The 23,088-nt window shown below is 41.7% G+C and overlaps 1 protein-coding gene across 4 annotated transcripts in view; it reads right to left on the reverse strand.

Annotated features, from left to right (window-relative positions):
• CREB1 (cAMP responsive element binding protein 1) overlaps positions 1-23,088 on the reverse strand; it is a 342,075-nt gene that overhangs the window by 290,205 nt on the left and 28,782 nt on the right. For 2 of the 4 annotated variants that reach the window (XM_069225968.1, XM_069225969.1), the window contains exons 2-3: positions 3,372-3,493; positions 2,798-2,868 (exon numbers count right to left, since the gene is read on the reverse strand). The exons of 1 other annotated variant lie outside the window; for it this stretch is intronic. In XM_069225968.1, the coding sequence (XP_069082069.1) occupies positions 2,798-2,800 (3 nt within the window). In that variant the 5' untranslated portion in view covers positions 2,801-2,868; positions 3,372-3,493. The remainder of the gene's footprint in view (positions 1-2,797; positions 2,869-3,371; positions 3,494-23,088) is intronic. One more of the 4 variants, XM_069225967.1, reaches the window with a different exon arrangement.

The raw sequence follows: 23,088 nt of genomic DNA on the forward strand, positions 1-23,088 counted from the left end.
CATCTGCTCTTGATGATGATTTTAGTCACCCTTAATTTCACAGTCATACTGCTCTGTAAAAGCCTCTATTGATCTGGATTTTTCGCGATGGTCCTTAAAAGAGAATTTGCCCTCTAATTAGGAGTCTTCACTGCTACCGTTGTGGCATTTGAAATAGAGTTTGGTGGAACTATATGCAGGCCAAAATGGGTTGCCATCATCAGATACCTCAATATTAAGTAAGTGTGCAGGTGGTAGAGGAGAGACCTCACTAGATGAGGTTTGTTCTAGTAGTGGCAGGGCTCTTATCCACATGTCTTGTATGATGATCTTTTTGGATCATTTTTAAAGCTTCTGAGATTCTCTTTCTCTGGAACACTCTCTCTTGTGAGCCTTCTTATGAAAAGATGAAGAGCCTTTACCTTTGTCTTCTGAATCTGGGTCCTTAAATGTTTTACTTCTGAGAACAGAGCAGAAGCCTGCCTTCTCTCTCCTTAAAGAGTTGTGTGACACTATTTACAGTTCTTAGGAACATGGTGAAGATGAAGGAAATAAAGACACTCAGTGTGTGAATCTTCAGAATAGAATCTGAGCTTATTTATGTATTGTTAAGCGTAACGGACATTGTTATCTTGTCAGGTTCTGCACCCTGTTTATGTAATACCAGGGATTTAGCGGGTGAAGCTGATGAAAAGGCCGAAGTAGAGCAGATAAACTGCAGAGAGGTCAGGGAGACTCACTTCACAGGACCTGAGGTTAGATAGCTGTGGTATGGTGTGCCTTGAGGGGAAGATTTGCTTCCTGACTAGCAGGAGTTTGGTTTTCATTGAAATTATGTGAACTGAAATGAATTGACGTCACTCGTTAAGCTATGCTGTTGAATGCTTTCCTTTATACTGCTTGTTTTAGTTACTGTGGGACTGCACCTCAATGACAGGGAAGATTCAAGCAAGTGAATTTATGAAAGCTTCAATACTGGAGAATATGTTTGTGATGTGGAGATTAATTAACTGATTAATAATTTTGCCCTTATGTTTTATATACTATTAGATACAATACTGGCAGCCATTTGTTTGCAATAACTCATACTAAGTATTTTATTAGCTAATATAAGCAATACAATTTTCTCAGATTTTGATAATTCGGCTATTTAAATGAAGGATTAAGGTAAAATCAACATACTATTTAGAAGACAGGCTATTTGTACCCATTTGATATTCAATTATCAAATCATTAATTAGATTTAGATATTCTATGAATCTCCATGTGACTTTCTCTTCTGGGATATCGGAGGCTGAAATGTATTTCTCATGCAGTCTAATTTACGGACTCAATATCCCATAATGCATCTGTGATTTTGCACTACTCTGCTCATTATATTGTTTTGAATGGCAGCTATAACTCATTGGCAATGTTGGTAGAAGGTCAGTGTGTGATTACATTTCCTTGCCAAAGTCCTCAGATTTACACATGGCCAGTTTTGTTTTGTAAAGCACATTAAACTTTAAAAAAAAAAAAAACATTTCTAATACTTTCATATATAGCTTAATTTATGTTCTGATTGTTGTAGATAGTATCTAAAACATCACACATCATAACACCACCAATTAATAAACCAGTACTTTTCATATAGAAACAGAAATTATGTATTTTTATGTTTCAAATACAAGCCTCCGCAGTGCACAATTCAAACAATTACTAATCAAGATTTAACTGAAAATATAGTGAATAAAATATTATCCAATACACTTAAAACCATATATGAAATACAATTCAAAACCTAGCAGAGAGATTTTTAAAAATAAAAACAGAGGTCAATTGAACTGTTACGTTATTATACTACTCAATAAGTGAAACAAAGCTTTCATTCAAATTTTCAAGCTCACTATAAAAACATTAACATAAAAAATAGCTATGCAGAAAGAAAATGAAGTTACAGAATTAAACAATGTAATTATGTATAAATTATGGATCATGCCACAAAACAGCAAATTAATTTATATGTTTGGGGATGGACGTATATTGACCTTACAGCTAACTGTAGAAGTAGGGCACAATGTTTGTATGACACTCATGATATGCCATGGTTACCAACAAATGCAGTCACTGAAAAATTCTGGGTCACCGAGCAACTATACTGTATTTTTTTTTTAAGTTTGGACTAAAATCCAGACAAAAAATGTTAATATTTTCTATGAATCTTATAATAATTATCTTCATGTCATCCACAGGATACTTCAATGATTGAATATTCATATACTTCAGTATGGCTTTGAAAATTCCTGAACTTTAAATTGCTAACATTTTTGGATTCAATAATTATAACATTAAACTATGTAAATCATTAAACATTTATTGAAATCAGGATGTCTTTCTATACAATGTGATCCAAGTAACTAAAAAAAAAAAAACGTCAAGACTGAAATGCTGCATGCCATACAACTATATATTTTCTTCATAAAAATGTTTCTCATTATGCAAAATAAAGCTTCAAAAGAAAAACAAAAACCTGTCCATTGGCAGATCTTGGTTTAACTACATTCAGTTTCTTTTCCAATATATTGATTTGGACACATTAACGAGAATATATTTTTTTATATACTGTACCACATGCAGATTTCTCTCAAGTCAAGATTACGAGAGAATCCATTATATTATATATATATATATATATATATGTATATATATATATATATATATATATATATATATATATAAACAAACAAGTTAAACTTTTAATCACCCATCACTGGTGAAATTTTAAAGGAATAATTATTCAATTTTAGAGTAGATTAAAAGCATAAAATCAGATTGTTACCATATTTTTTTTACTTCGTAATGTTCAAATGTAGTTGCACGTCCTATAGCAGTAAATGGGCATTACAGTTTCTAAAGGAAAAGAAAAGCTTAGGTAAGTTTCAAAGTAACCACTTACAACTGCCCATGTTAGTAATCATATTAAAACTGAAAATCAGAGCTTCCACTCTATTGTGGGAATATCACGTACGTATCTCAACCTTAATTTAAGTCTTATGCTAAACAACTGGTGTTGTTTGCAAGCAGACCCTGAAGAGGGCTCCCTCAACATTCCAGTGATCTTGGTGAAATGCCAATCTTAGAAAGCCCTAAAGGTCGTCATCCCTAAATTAACACTGATTTATTACATACATAAATCATAAAACAGTAAGACTGCAAAAATGAGTTAAAACAAGGGACACTGTCTCTTGAAAACAAAGATTAAATTAAATAAAAAAAGGAATGGAGCAAAGTAGCAAGAGGCATATGGATACGTCTGAACAGAAAAACCCCAGTGTGGTGTCTGAAGATGTCCACTTCCCCTCTTGGCAGGCTCTGTTGACTCTACAAAGGCATCAGACCAAACTATGTTATACCTGTGCCAAGGCTGCCATCTGTGGTTGTGCCTGTATCGTCATTTGTTGGGTGTCTGCTTCTGTAACAGCTGCATCACCGCTTTGTTGAGTCTCTGCACCAGATTCCATGGTCATTTAGTTACCTACAAATTGCAGTAATATGTGTAATGATTAAGGCCATGCCTTCATCATGGCTACCATAAATGCAATAATGTCCAATAGTTCTTGAACATTTCAATCACAATACATGCTTCAGCGTACTTTTAGTTATAAACCTCTCATTATTTTGCATCTCATAAGACACCGCAGTTTATATTATTACATCTATTCAAAACGAAATACTAAGTTCATCAGCATGTAAAATAATCTCTCCGATAAACAAATGTAATTCATACTTGTCAGAGAAAAACTGTAATAATATTTTTAACTCACACAAATATTTGTCAAGGAAAGCAAATAAAACCTGAAACTGAAAACTATTTGGGAGCCTACTAATTGTTTACCTAGGACAGGCTGCTTGTCGTGATCTCCTGTAAAATTGTGCAAAGATGTACTGGACATTCAGAGGTTCCAAATAAGACAACCTGAAACGTTGTTCTTTAATATAAACTCAGAATATTCTTTTCTGTAACAAATATTTTGTCTACGCACTAACTGATGAATGAAATATATTTTGCTTTGTAATACTTTCCAGCTAGGTGAACCATTGGCTTATTTTTGTTAAAACAATACAAGCATGCAACTATTTATTTCTACAACTTATATTTTGGTTTACTCCTGCACTTGGCCATCTCAATAATGTAGTATTTGTTTTCTTCTTCTGTAGTACTATGATTAGAGAAGGTTAAGCTTGAGATATTTCACTGGATTTCTACAGTAAACCAAAAATACAGCTTAGTATATATTCTATATCCTGCTCTTTGGAATTAGCAATATTAGAAAAAGATACAGGTACACCATATTTTCACAAATCATAAATAGGCTGTTGTAACCAATTTATAGTAGGTTGTCGGATCTGTTTTCATAACTCTGAACAATGGGGCATCTTTATCCATCTGTACTGCAGGGCCTTTGGGCAGGTGGTTAACTCTGTCCCCTTGGCTGGTAAGGATACTGCTGCTATAGATACTGTTATACCAGCACGGGTGATGGTGTAAAATTTTGCAAAAAGTTTTAATAATTAGCAACACAGCTCTCAGAGAGCAGAGCTCGAGTCCTCTGCTGGGCACACTATACCCATAGCTATACATCTTAGAAGATCAATGGAAGTTTCTGATGTTATACAGGCTATACAAGGGTGCTCTTCAGAAAAGCCCCTCAAGGCCAGACAGAATCCCTGCTGACTTCTAAAAAACCTTGCCAGAATTCTGGGGCCTTTACTTACTAATGTTCCAAGACCTGTTGTGACTGGCGCTTTGGTTGAGACCTGGAGAGAGGCGATTAGTGTACCCATTAAAAGGGGGGGGCAAGGCTGAACCATACTTTTATCATCCAATCTCCCTTTTAGACAGTTCAGTAAAGCTTTTATGATGAGAAGTGCTAGCAAACTTAGAGACCTGGGCTGCGGAGACTCACTGTTTGTCACAGGTGCAGTCTGGGTTTTGTCCAGGGCTACGCACAGTTGAACAGACCCTGAATTTAACTTTGATAGTACAAACATATACCAAGGCAAAAAAAAAGTCTGCGGCCATCTAGCCTTCATGGACCTAACCAACACATTTGACTCAGTTGATGGATTTAAACTGTAGGATGCCATGTCAGAAATGGGGGTGGACAAAGGTATCATCTCTCTTCTTAGCAGACTGCATGAGTACATTTCGGCCAGGGCACGTTATAGCCAGGAGGGTGACCTGACACAGGAATTCTCTTCTTGAAGTTGGTAAGGCAAGGATATGTACTAGCCCCCTTCCTTTTCCTCCTTTAAATAAATGGTCTGGAAGATCACCTGCGTAGCACGGGGAAAGATTTGCCAGTAACCAACTTTCGGCTGATCCCTGTGCTACTTTACGTGGAAGACGCTGTCCTCATTTTGAAAATATTTTGGTCTCAAACAGCACATATTGCCAGACTAGTCCTGGGAACAGAATGCCATCACTCACCATCAAGTTAGCGAATGGCAGAAGTTAACTGACCCATTGCTCCATGATACATGAGGTAGTGGGAGGCTGTGAATGGCAACAGATGAACGATGAAGAGGGCTGGCAGCAAGCTCCAATATAAGCATATTATAAATATAACTTTAGCAAAATCAAAAGGACGTGGGTAACGTTAGAGCTTATAAAATATATGTGCAAACTAGCAACTCCGCACCATTGTCCCACTACATCTAAAGAATGATGGGAATCAAAACACAAACAATTTGTGATTGTAGGTTTCAGAGAACCAGGCACAGATACACAATGAAAGCCATAATTCATATAAAAGGATGGTGGTTTTAATGCTATGGCATTTAAATCATTCCACAAAAACAATGTCGTGGTTGACTTGCCGAGAGCAGAATTCAAAACTGTCACGCCTGTTGTAGAGTCATAGAAAAACTAACATTGTCTTGAGTGTTTAACAACACTTTGGTCAGTCAATTCTGTGTTTAAAGCTGTTCAACACTATCTTGGAGGGGAAGGAAGATTGAGAAAAAACAGGTTAGAACTAGTTGGAGTTTGGTTGCCCGACGTCGTACTTATTTTTATTCTAAACAAATGACCTGTGAAGGAGCATTTGATTTTAAGACTAGCATGCCATGCCAACCCTACCTTCTATTAGCTCCAATTCTTTCTTCAGGAAGGGAACCTCGACCTGGCACCCACGCGTTATTATGGATTCAATCATAGCATTGTAGGCCATAATTAATTGTGCAGACTCACCAACAAACTACATTCAATGGTGTGCTGGATACGGTGTTCCATCGGTAGACTATGTGTGGAAGATGTTTTATTCCGTAAAGGTCTGAATGGCAGTTCAGTTGGACAGCTCATATGGTGGGCCTCTGAACTGCACACAGGCAACTGTGCAAGTATTTTGCGTTTGGGTGTCATTTGGCAGAGGGGTGGACTGTGCAGAGTCAAAAAGTCAGTTCCTGATAACCTTCATGAAATCTAAGTGAATGTGGAGCGTGAGAGCTTCCTTTAATACAGATCTAGTGATTGAATAGCTCGTTTACCCTTAATAAAGGAGAGTGGCATTTCATAAAATCAATGTAGAAGATATCGACCTGCAACAAGATTGGCTCCAGAATATAAGCAACCACTATATTTTCAAGTTTAGTGCAGCTTTACTATTATTAATTCCACATCTCATTAGCGTGCATATAGTCAATTTAAGTAGTTGTCAGGTCAAGAATAATAATTCAAATCAAGAATACGTTTTTATCTTGGGAATCTTGTAACCTTTAGGATTGCAAGTATCTTTCAATGAAAAGGTACCATAAGAGAACGAAATTGGTGAAGAAATTGTCTGCATAATGTGAATTCCTAAATTATATTGTTTACGACAAGGGGGGTGAGTTCTCAAGAAAACCATTATGAAGGAAAACAGTACGAGAAGAGCGGTCACTTAACACTTGCTGGTTTAAAATACATTTGAACATTTTTAATTTTCTTGTAAGGCCGTTTCTATAAATTAAATAAATCCTAACAGGTGCAGTGAAAATGACTCAAACCCAGACGAAAGAGCTTCCACCAAAGTATAAGCAGACTATTAGCAAAGGAATTCTTTCTCTAGCTATTCCTGTGGTGAGTTTAGTACAGGTTCTATATAAAGCTGTTGTGCAACAGCAAGGGCCATGAGCTATCAAAGGAACAGGCGCTAGCTGGGATCTTAGCTTGAGGGTTCGATCAGGTCAACAGAAGGTGAAATAATATTTGCCCGTTATCCACCTCACTTGATGACTTCCAGCAGTGAAGACATTGTTGATAAGCAGGGTTATAGCTAGTATGGGATCATGAAGACGAAAGAGGCCCGAATGAATGTTACCAATGTTACTGCATCTTCTCTGAAGAAATATTTTGGGAAATACCTTATTCCAAACCAAAACTCTCACCCGATTCCTCTAAAGTCTCTCTGAAGAACCATTCTTGAGCAGAACGTATCCAAAACCAAACTCTCCCCATCCCACCCAGCCTCAAGCTCCCATGGCCATCCATCACGCGGACAAAGCCCGCTGGAGTGCTTTTCCATGCAGGGATCTCTCCCGTGCTTTTACCCTTTTGTAAGGCATATAAAAAATAGTGCAAGAGTAAAGGACACAGACCATGCAGATGTAGTGGACAACCTTCAATTACTTTTTTTCTATGACATAGCGGTACTTATTAAAGGCATCATGCATAATGCCCACGGAAGAAAAGAGGAGGAATATTTTAATTCGCATGAAAAATGGGACTGATAGTTTGAGTCTTATATTGCATTAAATCTGCCTAACTGCTCAAGGGGCGTGAAAAAACCTTATGTGGGCATAATAGGTCAGTGCATTCAGTGCAACAGTCAAAACAAATTTTGAAATGCATTTGTGGGTTTTTGTACCTCAGGCAATTGTACCCAACATCAATCTCTTTGCAGTTCTGCCGTTATGCATAATCACTTTTGAAAGGTACATTTTTTATGGAAGACTGTTCTGAAATTGTGATTGTAAGCTATGAACAGGATATAGTACCTGAATTTAGCTTATTTTTCCATCAAGCAAAAAGTCAAATGAATTCATACATATTAATCAAAATTAGCAGACAATTATCTTTCAAACCCCATTTTTAAGGAAAGCAAATAAAAGCAAACCGACTATAAAGCTAAATAGACAGCAGACTAACAGGCTGAAAAAAGACACTACATTTTTAGGGAAAAGACCACATTAACACAATACCACCATGCCCTAAACTGTATTTATTTTAACAGGAACTCAAGTTACTGATCTTGAAGATATGATCTTGAGGTTTGGGCTAGAGAGGAGGTGGAGTTATGCATAGCTTCCATGAAAATTCCCAGGATGATGAACTGGGATTTCAAGTTTAAAAAAAAATAAAAAATACCAGATTTCTACTTAGCACCCTTGTAAATGTCTGAAATTGGGCTATTGTAGCACAAAAATTTGCTATGGGAAGGAATCTGCAGCTAAAAGTTTCTATCAGATAAATGGTAGCATTGATTACTGATATTGTGAAGCTATCCATGAAAATAAAAATGGACTGCCTGGGTGTTGCTAAACCCACGTGGAAGGGCCCACTATCAATAAAGTGGTTCTCAATTTTACATTATATGGTGCTATGCGAGGTGGAAAAGTAGGACCCTTCTAAAATCAAATGGGGCATTCTTGGGATCAACAAGCATACAGGGCATATGCTTTTTAGGGAACAAATTAACTGCTTTGCAGCCATAGCCCTCATAATTATACGCTTGTACTGCCAGTTGATTAAAAAAGGACAACACTTCCGATACACGTGATCCATCCTCCTATCTGAATTCTGACACATCGAATGATCCTAAATAATGCTCAGTATTTTGACTAGCAAACTTCAAAATGTAAACTGTATGCTAGGAGTACATTTGCACAGTCTCTGAAACGAGTCTGCGGAGGCCACAAACAGTGTGACCTGTAGAAGGAGCAAAGATCAAAGTAGCAGCAGGTGTGGAAGTTGGAGCACTTTGGAAGAGGTTTAGGCATCGATAGTGGAGCAGCAGAAGCTGTATCCTTAGACTCCAAAACACCAGAAGCCTGCGCCACAGACACCAGTACCAGCATGGAGACTCTAGAAGGCACTCCAGAGGGTTGCCAATTGAAAACAGCCAACAGAGCTCTTTTAAACTCATCAACTTGCTGGATAGAAACTCTCTTCAAAGGAAAACGTACCTGCTACATAATCATTAGAGAGGGAATAGCCACAGATGAACAAGAGAAATTAGCCTATTTGGACAATCCATACTTTCCTTGGTTGGAAGCTTAATGGTCGATCTTAGTTTTGTATGCAGTCATGTAGAATGGCTCTTTGAATGAGAAAGGGTTTGCTCAAGACTCCAAGACAGAAAAGGAAACTTACATTTTGAATTTAAAAAAAGGCTTCACCTCCTTATCTCTAAAAGCCTTGTGTTGCATAAAGGAATGCAAGTCAAAGAAAGGACCATCATGTGACTTTTTTCAACAGCAAGATATAGTTCTGTCGCCAGTCAGTCATCTGCAGGTCTTGAGGCCTAATATTTTCGGAATTGACAAGGCCATTAAGACAACCAATGTTCAAGAAATGAAAAATAAGAATTAACTAGCTGCGAATCTGCATCGGTATAGGTGCAGTCAGTAAGGAAGGAACAGACCTGGGGTCACTGATACCATTATGCTGTATGTTTAATATCATAATGCCATAATTGGAGTCCACGTGGCTTTGTTTACAGAGCACCACCGGGCGCTGGGGAGGGGCTACTGCAGTTTTCACATAAGGATTTTGTGGGTGCCTCCAAAAATCAGAAAAATATTATATATGAAAGATAGAGGTCAGCTGTCTTACAAAGCTTCTAGTGTCCAGTATTTTATCTTTCATACATTCACATTCTTAAATCATTCAACGAAGTTGGAGTCTCACGGTACCACAATAAAGCAGTACATGACATTACTATAAGATATAATGGCAATGAAACATTCATCTTCATAACATATCATGTAATTTAAACAGAACTGAACTACAGCCAACAGCGGCATTTAGAATACTCCTCACAGAGCCTGGTTCCCTCAGATTTTCTACTCCATGTCATATGAAGAGAGTCCCCCTGAGCTCTGCTCAGTTTTCCTGAACCAGTGAGAAAGAACTTTTTACTACTATTTCACAATCATGAAAGAAACAGCTCTTCAGGTCATGAGGTACCCGTGGGAAAACAGAAGCAGAAAACACTGACCTTACACAAGTGCCGGTTACACCCCTTCCAGCCCAAACTGTGGGTGCAAAAGTCTCCAACTTCTGCCTATCAATGGTGTTGGATAACATCCATCAGATGGGTTTTAGACATTATTTACAGGCATACTATATAATTCATCAAACGACCCCCAAATACCCCACGGAAGGGAATGAACCCTCCTCGTCTTCACTTACTAAGGAAGGAAGCCCTCACCATGTTAAGCAATAGAAAAAGTTCCCCCCTCTCAAAAGGGAATGGGTTTCTACTCCTGTTTTTTCCTTATTACTTAAAAAAATTGGCAATGGGAGTCCCATTCTGGATCTTCGAAAACTGAACAAATATCTGTGGAAACAACCCTTTTGCATGGCAACCCTTCCAGACGTCCTCCAGCTCGTCAATCACGGAGACTACATGACAACCATAGATTTACAGGATGCATATTTTCATATCCCCCTATATCCCAAATGTTTAAGATTCACCGTAGCTGGCACTCACTATCAATCCAAAGTCCTCCCATTCAGCCTCAGATCAGCTCCCCGCATTTTCACAAAATGTCCTGCTCCTGTGGTAGCTTCCCTATGAAAGGAAGGCTATCAGGTATTCCCATGCCTCGACCACTGGCTGATCCAGGCGCCAAAGGCTGTCAAGAGCCACAGAAGCTTGCCTAATATTCAGCAATCTACGTTTAACATTCAATGACTAGAAATCATTGATTCTTTCGTCTTACAGAATAATACTCCTGGGAGCAACTTTGGATACCACCCAAGACAAGGCATTTGTACCTCAGGAGAGACAACAAGAAGTCCAACAACTTGCCTTCAGAATTCAGAAAAGAAAAGTCCATTTCAGTACAACTGTTCAAATTGCTCCTAAGCATGATGCCATCTGCCATACCTTTAGTTCCATTCTCCTGTCTAAAAATGAGACCTTTACAGGAGAAAGTGGCAAACAGAAGGAAGTGCTGAATAATTTATGGAGAAAAAAATATACTGTCAGTGATAAATCCATAAAGGCCCACGAAAAGCAAATATCTGGACCTGACATGTACATAAATGCAGGAGACAGACAGAAATTAAAGGTTAGGAGTGGAGAGCAAACCGTAGACATACACTGAAGTTACGTCTGGACTAGTTTCAGAGCATTAGAGGGTCATTAAACCACTACTTATAGAAGAGAGTATATAGCTTGGATCCGATGTGGACATCAAATGGCCACCACCAGCCATCTGACCTTAAGCCACCAAGGAGGAAGAAAGTGCTATGCTTACAACTCGAATGGTTTAAGCCAAAGAAATACTACCGAAGACAAAATTGTCATGGTGATGATCGTAAGTGCTGTCACAATACGCCGCTGGAATATCAGCAAAAACTGTTAGGCCCAGTCATCTAATCAGCCCTGAAAGGTCGAAACAGGAAGATAAACAGAACCAAGTAACCTAGGAACATCTTTTGTGTACCAGTGGACGGCGCTCCACACCAAAACAACAAGGCAGGATATTAAAACAGAACATGTAAGAGGAGGTGAATTGCATTTCAGCATCATGTGTGTATTGGTGCATAGAGTTCTGCACCAAAACAATGAGACAGGAAACTAAGTCAGAACATGTAGTCGGCCAATACTGGATAAGGCATCTTTTCTATGTACTCTTCACCTCTTTATAGGGCACTCCATCATTAAGAGGAAAAAAAGACAGATATAAGAGATTGGTAAACAGCTTTAGTTTTTTAATTAATAAAAAACCCTCAAAATGTTATTTTAAATGTCATGACTGACCCGTTTATCCAAATCAGGCAGTGTAAGCTGGTTGATACTGAAGCGTTTCTCCTGTTTTTGGTCTCGCTACAGACACCTCTGGCTGTTATCAAAGTCCTGTTATTTTGGATAAATTAAAATATGCACGTGATAGGTTTTTGGTCAGCCCCTAGCTTTGAATGAACAACTGTCTCCTCTATATCATTTTCCTGCTTCTTATAAAGTAGTGTTCCTCCCTATTCTTTGTTTTACCACTGTGGCATTACTTTCCTACTGTTTTCTAATTGAATGACTTATGTCCTTGCTAGCATCCAAGGAACTACTTTTTATCTTTTCTTCTAACACTCTATAGGAGAGCATGTGTTGTCTTATCTCGGGAAATTCTTCGCCAAACTATTCCTGTTTTCCACACTGAATTGTTTTTGGTATGGGTGAGCGGAAAGCGCTCCATCCCATGCTGTAATCTCTCTTTGGGATTCCAGCCAACATGTATGCCTCAGCAGCTGCCACGCATCTTATTCAAGACAGATTAGCGCAACAATATGTTTTCAAACTTTCTCTCTTATCTACCAAATGCTCTTCTTTTAGCCTATAATTTGGCAAGTGAGGAAGTCAACTGTCCTGCAAGTTTGACCACGTGCCTACACTGAGGAGCGACATGCAATGGCTAGCAGCTGGACAGTGTAGTTCCAATTTCTCTGCATGCCCCATAGAATTATTTACAGCAATGGGAAATCACTAAGCCTCTTCAACTATACCTTCTCCCCATTAGCTTCAGTTGTTGACCCAGAAAATATCACATAGGATGGATGGCTTTCCTTTTGCATCCCAATCTCTGAACAATTTACCCTTCGAGCTAAAGTTTTGAACCACCACTTTAAGATTTGTAAAGCCTTAAAAGACTTTCCCATTTCATTTACTGTCCTTGCTGTTGTATCACCGGTCAGTCAGATCATTTTGGTCTTTTGAAACCCTTAAGCCTTATAGGCTTAAATGCGCATTACAATTTAAAAATTGAATCAAAGGGAGACGCACCTTTTGGGGTCCAGGTGCTCTTTCCTGGGGAGGTATGGCTACACTAGAGTATACCGCTCAGGCTACACAAGGGTATCTAGAGGGGTGGCCATCATCCTGAAAACCAACTTTCCAGATGGTGGTCCTGGAGGTGCACACCGACAAATTGGGCCGATTTGTGGTGCTGCATGGGACATTGAATGGAACTGCCTAGAAACTGGAGAGAATGTACGCTGGGTGACAGTGGCTCGGGGACAGTAACTGGGGGTGACCCTGGAGGCAGTGGCTCCCCAACGGTTTATGCTACGGGGGGGATTTCAAAGCCGTCATTGCCGAAACTATGGACATGACTTCCGCTTTGGGCACCCCTCGCACTACACTCTCTAGGGATGCACTGGGGTTGGGGGAAACAAGAGACAGTCCACTCACTACCCCTCCCAAGACTCATCTTCCCTCATGGATTACTTCTTTCCCCTCTACCAGCACTGGAGTCCACTATGCAGTGCCATATCCTCCCCCCCCCCCCCACGGACACTATCTGATCACTCCACTGTGTTGCTGGCAGGTGGGGAGGTTAAATGCCTGGTTGGAGATTTCACATAGGAAATCAGCGACAACATCACTGAATATTTAGAATTTAACAAAGGTACCACCTCCTCTCAGGTGACTTTGTGGGAGGCTTTCAAGACGGCCCTTGGGGGACAGGCTTTTTTTTCCATAGGTGGGCGCATGAGGTGAAGGAAGGAGGAGCTGGTGCGTCTCCAGGATGAACCTGAAACGCTCAGAGGGCGTCTCCCCTACAGTGCCTAGCAACGGCTAGCCCTAGCACATCTGGCCGTTCACCACAAACTCTTAGATACAGCAAAATTCATTTAATGGCTGATGCCAGATGACTGCCCCATATCTTAGTGATGAAGTAGGGGATGGCTGGGTGTTGGGTGAGATGCTGACAGGGGCGGACGGTATAGCACAGGATTTCGCTTCCCATTTCCGGGCCCTATGTAGTGCTTGGGAGACCCCAACCCAATAGAGGGCCAAGTCCTTAATCTTGGACCTCCCAATACTGAATCTATTGGCCCAGGAAAGCAGGGACCTCGAAGAACCTCTTACAACAGAGCAGATCCAACAGGCTGCCTCCACTATGCCCTCAGGAAAGGCCGCTGACCTAATTGGTTTCCCACCAGAACTTTACACGGCCCATGTGTCTGTTAATCCCCCGTATGTTGGCGTTTTATGAGGTGGAGTACACCAATTGGTGCCTCCCAGGGACCTCAGGGGCACCACTGTTATGGTCATCCTGAAACCGGATAAACCATCGGAGGACTGTGGGTCGTACCTACCTATTTCCCCAATCAACCTGCAGGAAAAAATTCTGGCTAAAGTGTTGGCCATTCGGCTGGCCACAGTGGTACAGTCGGTTGTCCGTGCTGATCAAAACAGCTTTTGCCAAGTAGAGCACTTGGAGCTTGTCCAGTCAAAAGAACTGGAGGGCGACACAGCACTCCTCTAGGTGGATATCGAGCAAGAATTTGATACAGAGCATTGACCTTATCTCCTGGCAGTGCTTCCAAAAATGGGTTCTGACATTGGGTATCTATACTGTATACAGACCTGTGGGCTCAAGTCTGCATTAAGAGGGCCCTTTCTAAGAGCTTCCCGCTTAGAAAAGGCACCCTGCAGGGTTGCCGCTTGTCGCCATTATTGTTTACTCTAGTGATGGAGCCCATAGCAGAGCTTATACGAATTGATGCCAGATTGAGCATCTTCACTGGCGCTTTCCTTAACAGGCCACAAGGAGCTAATTAAGATGGTGTTTCTCCATTGCTTCTTATAGGTGGCTGCAGTATTATCCTTATCTACTACCACCTATTTACTTCACAGCCCTGTGTAGGAAGTTGGCTCTGTATGCACTATTTCAAAGTAAGGAATAGTATGCACAGAGTCCAAGGGTTCCCCTTAGAGGTAAGATAGTGGCAAAAAGAGATAATTCTAATGCTGTATTTTGTGGTAGTGTGGTCGAGCAGTAGGCTTATCAAAGGAGTAGTGTTAAGCATTTGTTGTACATACACAAGCAATAAATGAGGAACACACACTCAGAGACAATTCCAGGCCAATAGGTTTTTGTATAGAAAAATATATTTTCTTAGTTTATTTTAAGAACCACAGGTTCAAGATTTACATGTAATACTTCAAATGAAAGGTATTGCAGGTAGGTATTTTAGGAACTTTGAATTAGCAAAATAGCATATACAGTTTTCACAAAAATCACATATAGCTATTTTAAAACTAGACACAGTGCAATTTTCAACAGTTCCTGGGGGGAGTAAGAGTTTGTTAGTTTTTGCAGGTAAGTAAACCACCTACGGGGTTCAGGTTTGGGTCCAAGGTAGCCCACCGTTGGGGGTTCAGAGCAACCCCAAAGTTACCACACCAGCAGCTCAGGGCCGGTCATGTGCAGAGGTCAAAGTGGTGCCCAAAACGCATAGGCTTCAATGGAGAAGGGGGTGCCCCGGTTCCAGTCTGCCAGCAGGTAAGTACCCGCGTCTTCGGAGGGCAGAACAGGGGGATTTGTAGGGCACCGGGGGACACACAAGTCTACACAGAAAGTACACCCTCAGCAGCACGGGGGCGGCCGGGTGCAGTGTGCAAACGCGTCAGGTTTGTAATTGAAATCAATGGGAGGCCAAGGGGTCTCTTCAGCGATGCAGGCAGGCAAGGGGGGGGGCTCCTCGGGGTAGCCACCACCTGGGCAAGGGAGAGGGACACCTGTGGGCTGCTCCTGCACTGGAGGTCGGATCCTTCAGGCCCTGGGGGCTGCGGGTGCAGAGTCTTTACCAGGCGTCGGATCTTAGAAGCAGGCAGTCGCGGTCAGGGGGAGCCTCGGGATTCCCTCTGCAGGCGTCGCTGTGGGGGCTCAGGGGGGTCAACTCTGGCTACTCACGGTCTCACAGTCGCCGGGGAGTCCTCCCTGAAGTGATTGTTCTCCACAAGTCGAGCCGGGGGAGTTGGGTGCAGAGTGTCAAGTCTCACACTTCCGGCGGGAAACGCAAGTTGTTTCAAAGTTGCTTCTTTAGTGAACAGGGCCGCTGTCCTCTGGAGTTCTTGGTCCTTCTAGATGCAGGGCAGTCCTCTGAGGATTCAGAGGTCGCTGGTCCCTGGGGAGAGCGTCGCTGGAGCAGTGTCTTTAGAAGGGGGGAGACAGGCCGGTAGAGCTGGGGCCAAAGCAGTTGGTGTCTCCGCCTTCTCTGCAGGGTTTTTCAGCTTAGCAGTTCTCTTCTTCTTAGGTTGCAGGAATCTGAGTTCCTAGGTTCTGGGGGGCCCTTAAATACTAAATTTAAGGGAGTGTTTAGGTCTGGGGGGTTAGTAGCCAATGGCTACTAGCCCGGAGGGTGGGTACACCCTCTTTGTGCCTCCTCCCTCAGGGGAGGGGGGCACATCCCTAATCCTATTGGGGGAATCATCCATCTGCAAGATGGAGGATTTCTAAAAGTTAGAGTCACCTCAGCTCAGGACACCTTAGAGGCTGTCCTGACTGGCCAGTGACTCCTCCTTGTTTTTCTCATTAATTGCCGCCAAAAGTGGGGCCGTGGCCGGAGGGGGCAGGCAACTCCAATAGCTGGAGTGCCCTGTGGTGCTGTAACAAAGGGGGTGAAGCCTTTGAGGCTCACCGCCAGGTATTACAGTTCTTGCAGGGGGAGGTGTGAAGCACCTCCACCCAGTACAGGCTTTGTTACTAGCCACAGAGTGACAAAGGCACTCTCCCCATGCGGCCAGCAACATGTCTGGTGTGTGGCAGGCTGCTAGAACTAGTCAGCCTACACGGATAGTCGGTTACGGTTTCAGCGGGCACCTCTAAGGTGCCCTCTGGGGTGTATGTTACAATAAAATGTACACTGGCATCAGTGTGCATTTATTGTGCTGAGAAGTTTGATACCAAACTTCACAGTTTGCAGTGTAGCCATTACGGTGCTGTGGAGTTCGTGCATGACAGACTCCCAGACCATATACTCTTATGGCTACCCTGCACTTACAATGTCTAAGGTTTTTCTTAGACACTGTAGGGGCACAGTGCTCATGCACTGGTGCCCTCACCTATGGTATAGTGCACCCTGCCTTAGGGCTGTAAGGCCTGCTAGAGGGGTGACTTATCTATACTTCATAGGTAGTGTGAGGTTGGCATCGCACCATGAGGGGAGTGCCATGTCGACTTAGTTGTTTCGTCCTCACCAGCACACACAAGCTGGCAAGCAGTGTGTCTGTGCTGAGTGAGGGGTCCCCAGGGTGGCATAAGATATGCTGCAGCCCTTAGAGACCTTTCCTGGCATCAGGGCCCTTGGTACCAGGGGTACCAGTTACAAGGGACTTACCTGAATGCCAGGGTGTGCCAATTGTGGAAACAAAAGTACAGGTTAGGGAAAGAACACTGGTGTTGGGGCCTGGTTAGCAGGCCTCAGCACACTTTCAAATCAAAACTTAGCATCAGCAAAGGCAAAAAGTCAGGGGGTAACCATGCCAAGGAGGCATTTCTTTACACCCTGCATAAGCATATTTCTACTTTCCTGTGCTGGTTCTCTACATTCAAAGCAGGACTGGGTTGGGCAGATGCTAGGCTGCATTACTGGGCCTCACAAATGGTCAACAACCGACTGGTTTGAGGCAGATAGTGGTTACCTGGCTCACAGACTGGAGCTATCTCTTCTCCAGCCCTTCAGGTGACTCTTTTCTGTATGGCGAGATGTCCCCGCGCTCCCTGCCGCCTGTTACACAGGTCCAGATCCATTGTTGGTACGCACCATCTGAGATGGTATGACATGCTCACAGGGGCAACTCCCCTCGTGCATGGACATGGTTGGCAGAAACGGCAGGCCCGGCAGGGTTCCATCAGTGCAATTTGATCAGCATCTCCACAGTCAGTAGTGTTTGGAGGGATGGGCATACATGGTCTTTCCAAGAACTGGTGGATGAGTTCCAACTGCACTCATTGTTTATAGCTTTCTTCCGTTCTGACACATGCTGGAGAGCTACAAGTATAGACTGGAGGCGCTTACTGAGTTTAACCCGACTGAATGCAAATTAAGTCACTGTCGACTTGGGTGAGGGTTGTATTTCCAGGCTGTATAAATCACTAGTCACAAACATACCAGATCCCCTGACGGACACATGCAGTGGGAGGACATGGGCACCACTGAGGATGAGAATTGGGTGAAGGCAAAAATGGCCATGAGAACGTTTGCTATATCCATAGGTTTCCGTTTGGTCCAGTTCAAGTATTTTTATCAAATGTACTATTCCCCGGAGCACCTGTGGCGAATGGGACATGTCCCAGAACCTGAATGTTTACGATGTGGCTTCTCTACGGGCTTCCTCTATTATGTCCTGTGGACCTACCCAGGTGCACAAGCATATTGGAGTGCAATCAATAGTTAAATTGGGCGGGTGGTAGGCATACCATTAGCGATTGACCCCAAGATCATCCTACTGGAGATCATGGATACGGTGGACAATTACAGAGCCACTAGCTCAATTGCCACAGCATATATGGTGTCCAAGAGAGATTCAGCCAGGCACTGGCAGGATGTGCAGGCATTGTCAACTGCACGAATGGGACAGAGGCATGGACTCCTGCACAGCGATGGATAAGTTGGTGTACAATGCGCAGGGGTTTTCTTCTTAAGTATGACCGTATATGGACTGGATTAAGGAACAACAGGCTGAGAATGTGGCCGGGTGACAAAGTTATTATTTCAAAGGACTGCAACTACACTGGCCACTGGTCTAGAGACAGTGCATACATACTTTGGTGTGGGTAACTCTGCTTGTATTAAGAGTCAAGATTGCTGTAAATATGATGGCCATTCAAGCCTCAGCGTGTCCCAGTTTGGTTTGATTTTATTACCTATGAGAAAAAAGCCCCTTCAGGCTACCTGTGGATAAACAAAGTACTATTAAATTGCTTTAAGTAACGTCTACATTTTCAAAAGCTTCAAAAATCAACAATGGCTAGATAAAAAATAAAGAGAATGTGTACTTTCTCAGACATTGCAATTAACATTATGCTTACTGGAGGGGAGAATCGTGGATGATAACAAATATTGCTACCAGTTAACACACACTTACTACCATTTACCATGGTCAGTATACCCAGTTCCCACTGGGTTCAAATCTTTCTCAGTTGCTTAATCCTTTTAAATTACTCATTATTAATGACACTGCAAGTATCCTTTGGCTACTAGCTGGGACACCATGCTTACTGAACTTGAATCTTTACAGGACACTCCTGATAATTTGAGCACCTAGGGGCGCAACATTCAAAAAGCACTAATTGTGGGAAGCGGCTCCTAATCCTGTTTAAGATACCCCTCCGGTGTAGGGGGGGGGGGTCTGGGAGGAGGCGCTAAATGGGCGGTGGGGGTTGTATAAGGGCGTGAGGTAGTTAGCAAGCTCTGGTTATTGAAATTCTTATTGTTCTTACTTGTTAAATCGGGCTATGCTGTTACCTTCATTATGCCACAGAGGAGCTGCAGACCATGTTGATCTGAAAGTCCTGCTTACCAGATAGGAGCTTGTGGACGACCGTTCTCGTTGCAATCTGTCTTTGTACTCTGTTAAGCTGAGAGACACTTTAGCTAGCACAGACCCACATTTTTACCATGTAAAACGTATAAAGTGGTAATCCTGAATCAAGAGATATGAAGTATATCTGTACGCATTTCATGGAATATCTTCACTAGAATTGTCATACCTGATTGATCCTGTAAATGTGTGAATATGTGTTAATGATACTGAGAGAGCGTATTTTGATATTACATATTATAGACGTGAAATGCTTATGTCTAACAATGCTGTATTAATAAAACATTTATTAATAGCGTATTCATAAAAATGGAGAATCGTTCACATGTATAAACTAATGTCAACTGTAAGGAATAATCGTTTATAGTTTGCCTAACTGAGCACATTAAAACGTATAAAACTGCATTCATTAAACTCGTATATCTTAAGTTAGCATGAGCAGAAGCTGTGTAGCTCTCATATTAAAGGCGTATTTTTCCTGTTTCTTCAGTGTGCAGAACTTGCAAACGACCATAACCCAGCTATTGTTCTCTCTGTATTAGTTCGTAACATAGGGATAATTTCCCATCCGCATGCTAACATCTTTTAGTATAAAATTATTGTGCTTCGAAACATTTGTAGATACTTCCAAGGACAATGAGACGAGGGAACGAGAACTTTTAACCTGAGACGTGTGCCAAGCTGATGAAGTAACCCCGGATATGCCCCCTACGAAAGACCGATTATGAAGACCAATCAGAAGACGATATATTATCGAGAGATGACAAATGCATGACTTAATGTATAATTTGATAGGTTAACAATGATGGGGTGTACTGACTAACCAATAGAATTTTGGGGGAAATGAATTACTAGAAAGGGATAAAAACCCATGACACAGGAAATAACCAGACATTAGGTAGGGAATGATATTGATTACATCCCGAAACTCTGTCACACTATTTTGGGATTTGAGACTTAGACAAACCATCCTTGCCCATATTACTGCCCCTTACACTTTTCTCCTTAAGAAGAGAGTGTCTCTTGCCTCTAACTTAGATAGACTGACGGCGATCTAACTGATGTCCTGAAGACGAAGACTGATCCTGAATGCTGACTTAATCAGAGGAGGGTAATTATATAAAATTGCTAATGAGAACTCATTTTGCCTTTCTTTCTAGGTACCAACTGCTGTATGTTTTGATAGAGACCTTAGTTAGATGTTTTCCAAATTGGTGTTCAAAATTGTTTTGCATGACGCCCAACATGCTAATGCTAATTAGAGGTTAGATGAGGTATTCACTCTGACTGACAACTGACGTGACTGGCGTGGTGCTATGCTGAACTAGTATCTTAGAAAGTTCGATGTGTAATAAACTACTTATATCTATCTGATTGTCTATGCTACTGATCTTTGCATTATCAAAGGCTTATTGTGGTTGTCATCTTGTAATCGTGCTTACATGTTTATTGACTTTGAGATTATTGCCTTTTACTACTAGATTGTAATCAATAGGGAATAAAACTTATTAACTCCATTAAGGTGTGGTTATTCATGACTGAAGGGTCATGGTTGCGTCGAATGTTCGTTAATGTCTAAAGTGAGAGGTGTTTTGATGTTAAACGTTGACAATGATATCGAGAGATTGATTGATATTTTATTTAGTTATCTCACCACTGGGCCCAACGATTCATTGGCCTAAAACGAGTCCTGATGTGTATAAATTGACATAGACGGACGCGTTAACAATAAAAAAAAAAAAAGCCAACAAAACTCGAATAATAAGAATTCTGAAAAAAAAATAAAAATGCCATTGCAATTTTCAGTTCTTTAGCAGTTCAAATCCCTGCTTCTGTCTCAGTTCTGTCATCCTGGGCTATGGTCAAGCAAGATGTCAAGCATGTGGAAGGAAAACTGACAGGATGCCCAATCGTCCTTGGGTGTCGTCGATGACTGCATGCAGCCTGTCTCCCACGCCTTTTTCTCCCTCCCATGCTCATTTGAGGGACTGAGAGTAAACTGGAGGGTAGGAGGGGCTGCCTACCACCGTCCATTTTCACTCGCGATAAACCAACAGAACAAGTCAAGAGCTGGCGGAGGGAGTGATTTATAACACTTATTATTTCACTTCCTTCTCCCACTTAAGACATTTTTGGTTTGGGGCTGGGCGGAAACCAAGAGAGCAGGGAGGAGCCGAGTTGAAAGTTATTCATACATGCCCTCTTCCTTACTCCTCATTCCAAACAATGATATGTACTTACTGGGAATTAGTGATTAGGAGTTTGCTAATTGGGAAACCACCAATGAGCTGTCCGAATGGGGAACTGGCAATGATTAGTTATTGGGAACGGACAATGATGCAATGTTAATGCGGAGGAAGAGCGGTAGATCCAACAGAGATGGAAATCATATACACAAGGGAGGGAGATGAGGCGGATGGAGGAGGAAAACCAGGCAAAGGTGAGGAGGGCAAATGCACAGAGGCTGAGAGAACCGAGGGTACAAACAGCTGTACAATAATAACACACATATGCACACAAGCCCAAATGCAGAACAAACCTGTCAAAAGATATGCAACCAGATCCTAAAGTATGTATGCACAAAAATACACCATTATCCATGTCACAGGAAAAAAATGTGTTTGTTAGAAGTTTGTTTTTTTCGCTACCTTTGGTTGAAATGTTTTTTCGTTTATTGTTTTCTTCCCCAGTGAGACTATATAATAAGTGAGAGAAAAAAGAAAAATAGCAACGAGTAGTGAAAGGCAACAAAGGAGTACATTTAAAGTTCATATCATGCTGTTGGAAGTAGGACACGTGGGTAGATCGGCACGTCAACATCCCCTGCAGAAAAGTAACGAAATAGTAAACAGATAACAGCCAGTGCACAAAGCACGTCACTGATTAAATCAGATGGTTATTCACAGGTAAACGGAGCAGTTATTCAGCCTGAGGACGAAAGCAACCAAGAATAAATTAGGAAAGTCGGAAGGGAGTGGCCAAATATCTTAGTCTAGAATCGTGAGGATTAGTTTCCACTTGCCTACTGTAGAACACCAGGTTTTCTAGTCAGGCGTTAGCAGTTACAGCGTCAGACACAGGTGACCTGCAGTTTGGCTAGTAGGAGTGCACATGCTTTAAATTTAAATTTCCTATTTTCAGGGGGTTGCTTTTGATGTAGCCAAGAGGAGCAAGCATGAGAGATGGAGATACGTTTAAGTCTATCATGCTGGATTTAGCAAAAACAACTTTCCAAAATTTGTAAACAGGCTGGGTTCACCCTGAGGCCGCATTTCAGCAACCCAAGTTAAGTGGTATAAGCGTGATGTAGACATTTTAATTGGATCAAACGGAATCTACTGCTTGGAGCTAAGTGCTAGAGTTTGAGTACAGCAGAATTAGCATTTTTTTCTCTTCGATTTGCTACTGTAAATCTACAAATCACTTAATTGTTGATGAGGGAGCTGCTTCGGTGCCTAATCTTGAGCGGCGATGTAGACATATGCACTTAAACTGACTGGAAACAAATAAAAGGGTTAACATGCTCGTTTCC

The sequence above is a fragment of the Pleurodeles waltl genome, chromosome 3_1, assembly GCF_031143425.1.
Source record: "Pleurodeles waltl isolate 20211129_DDA chromosome 3_1, aPleWal1.hap1.20221129, whole genome shotgun sequence".
In the NCBI taxonomy this organism is placed as follows: domain Eukaryota; kingdom Metazoa; phylum Chordata; class Amphibia; order Caudata; family Salamandridae; genus Pleurodeles; species Pleurodeles waltl.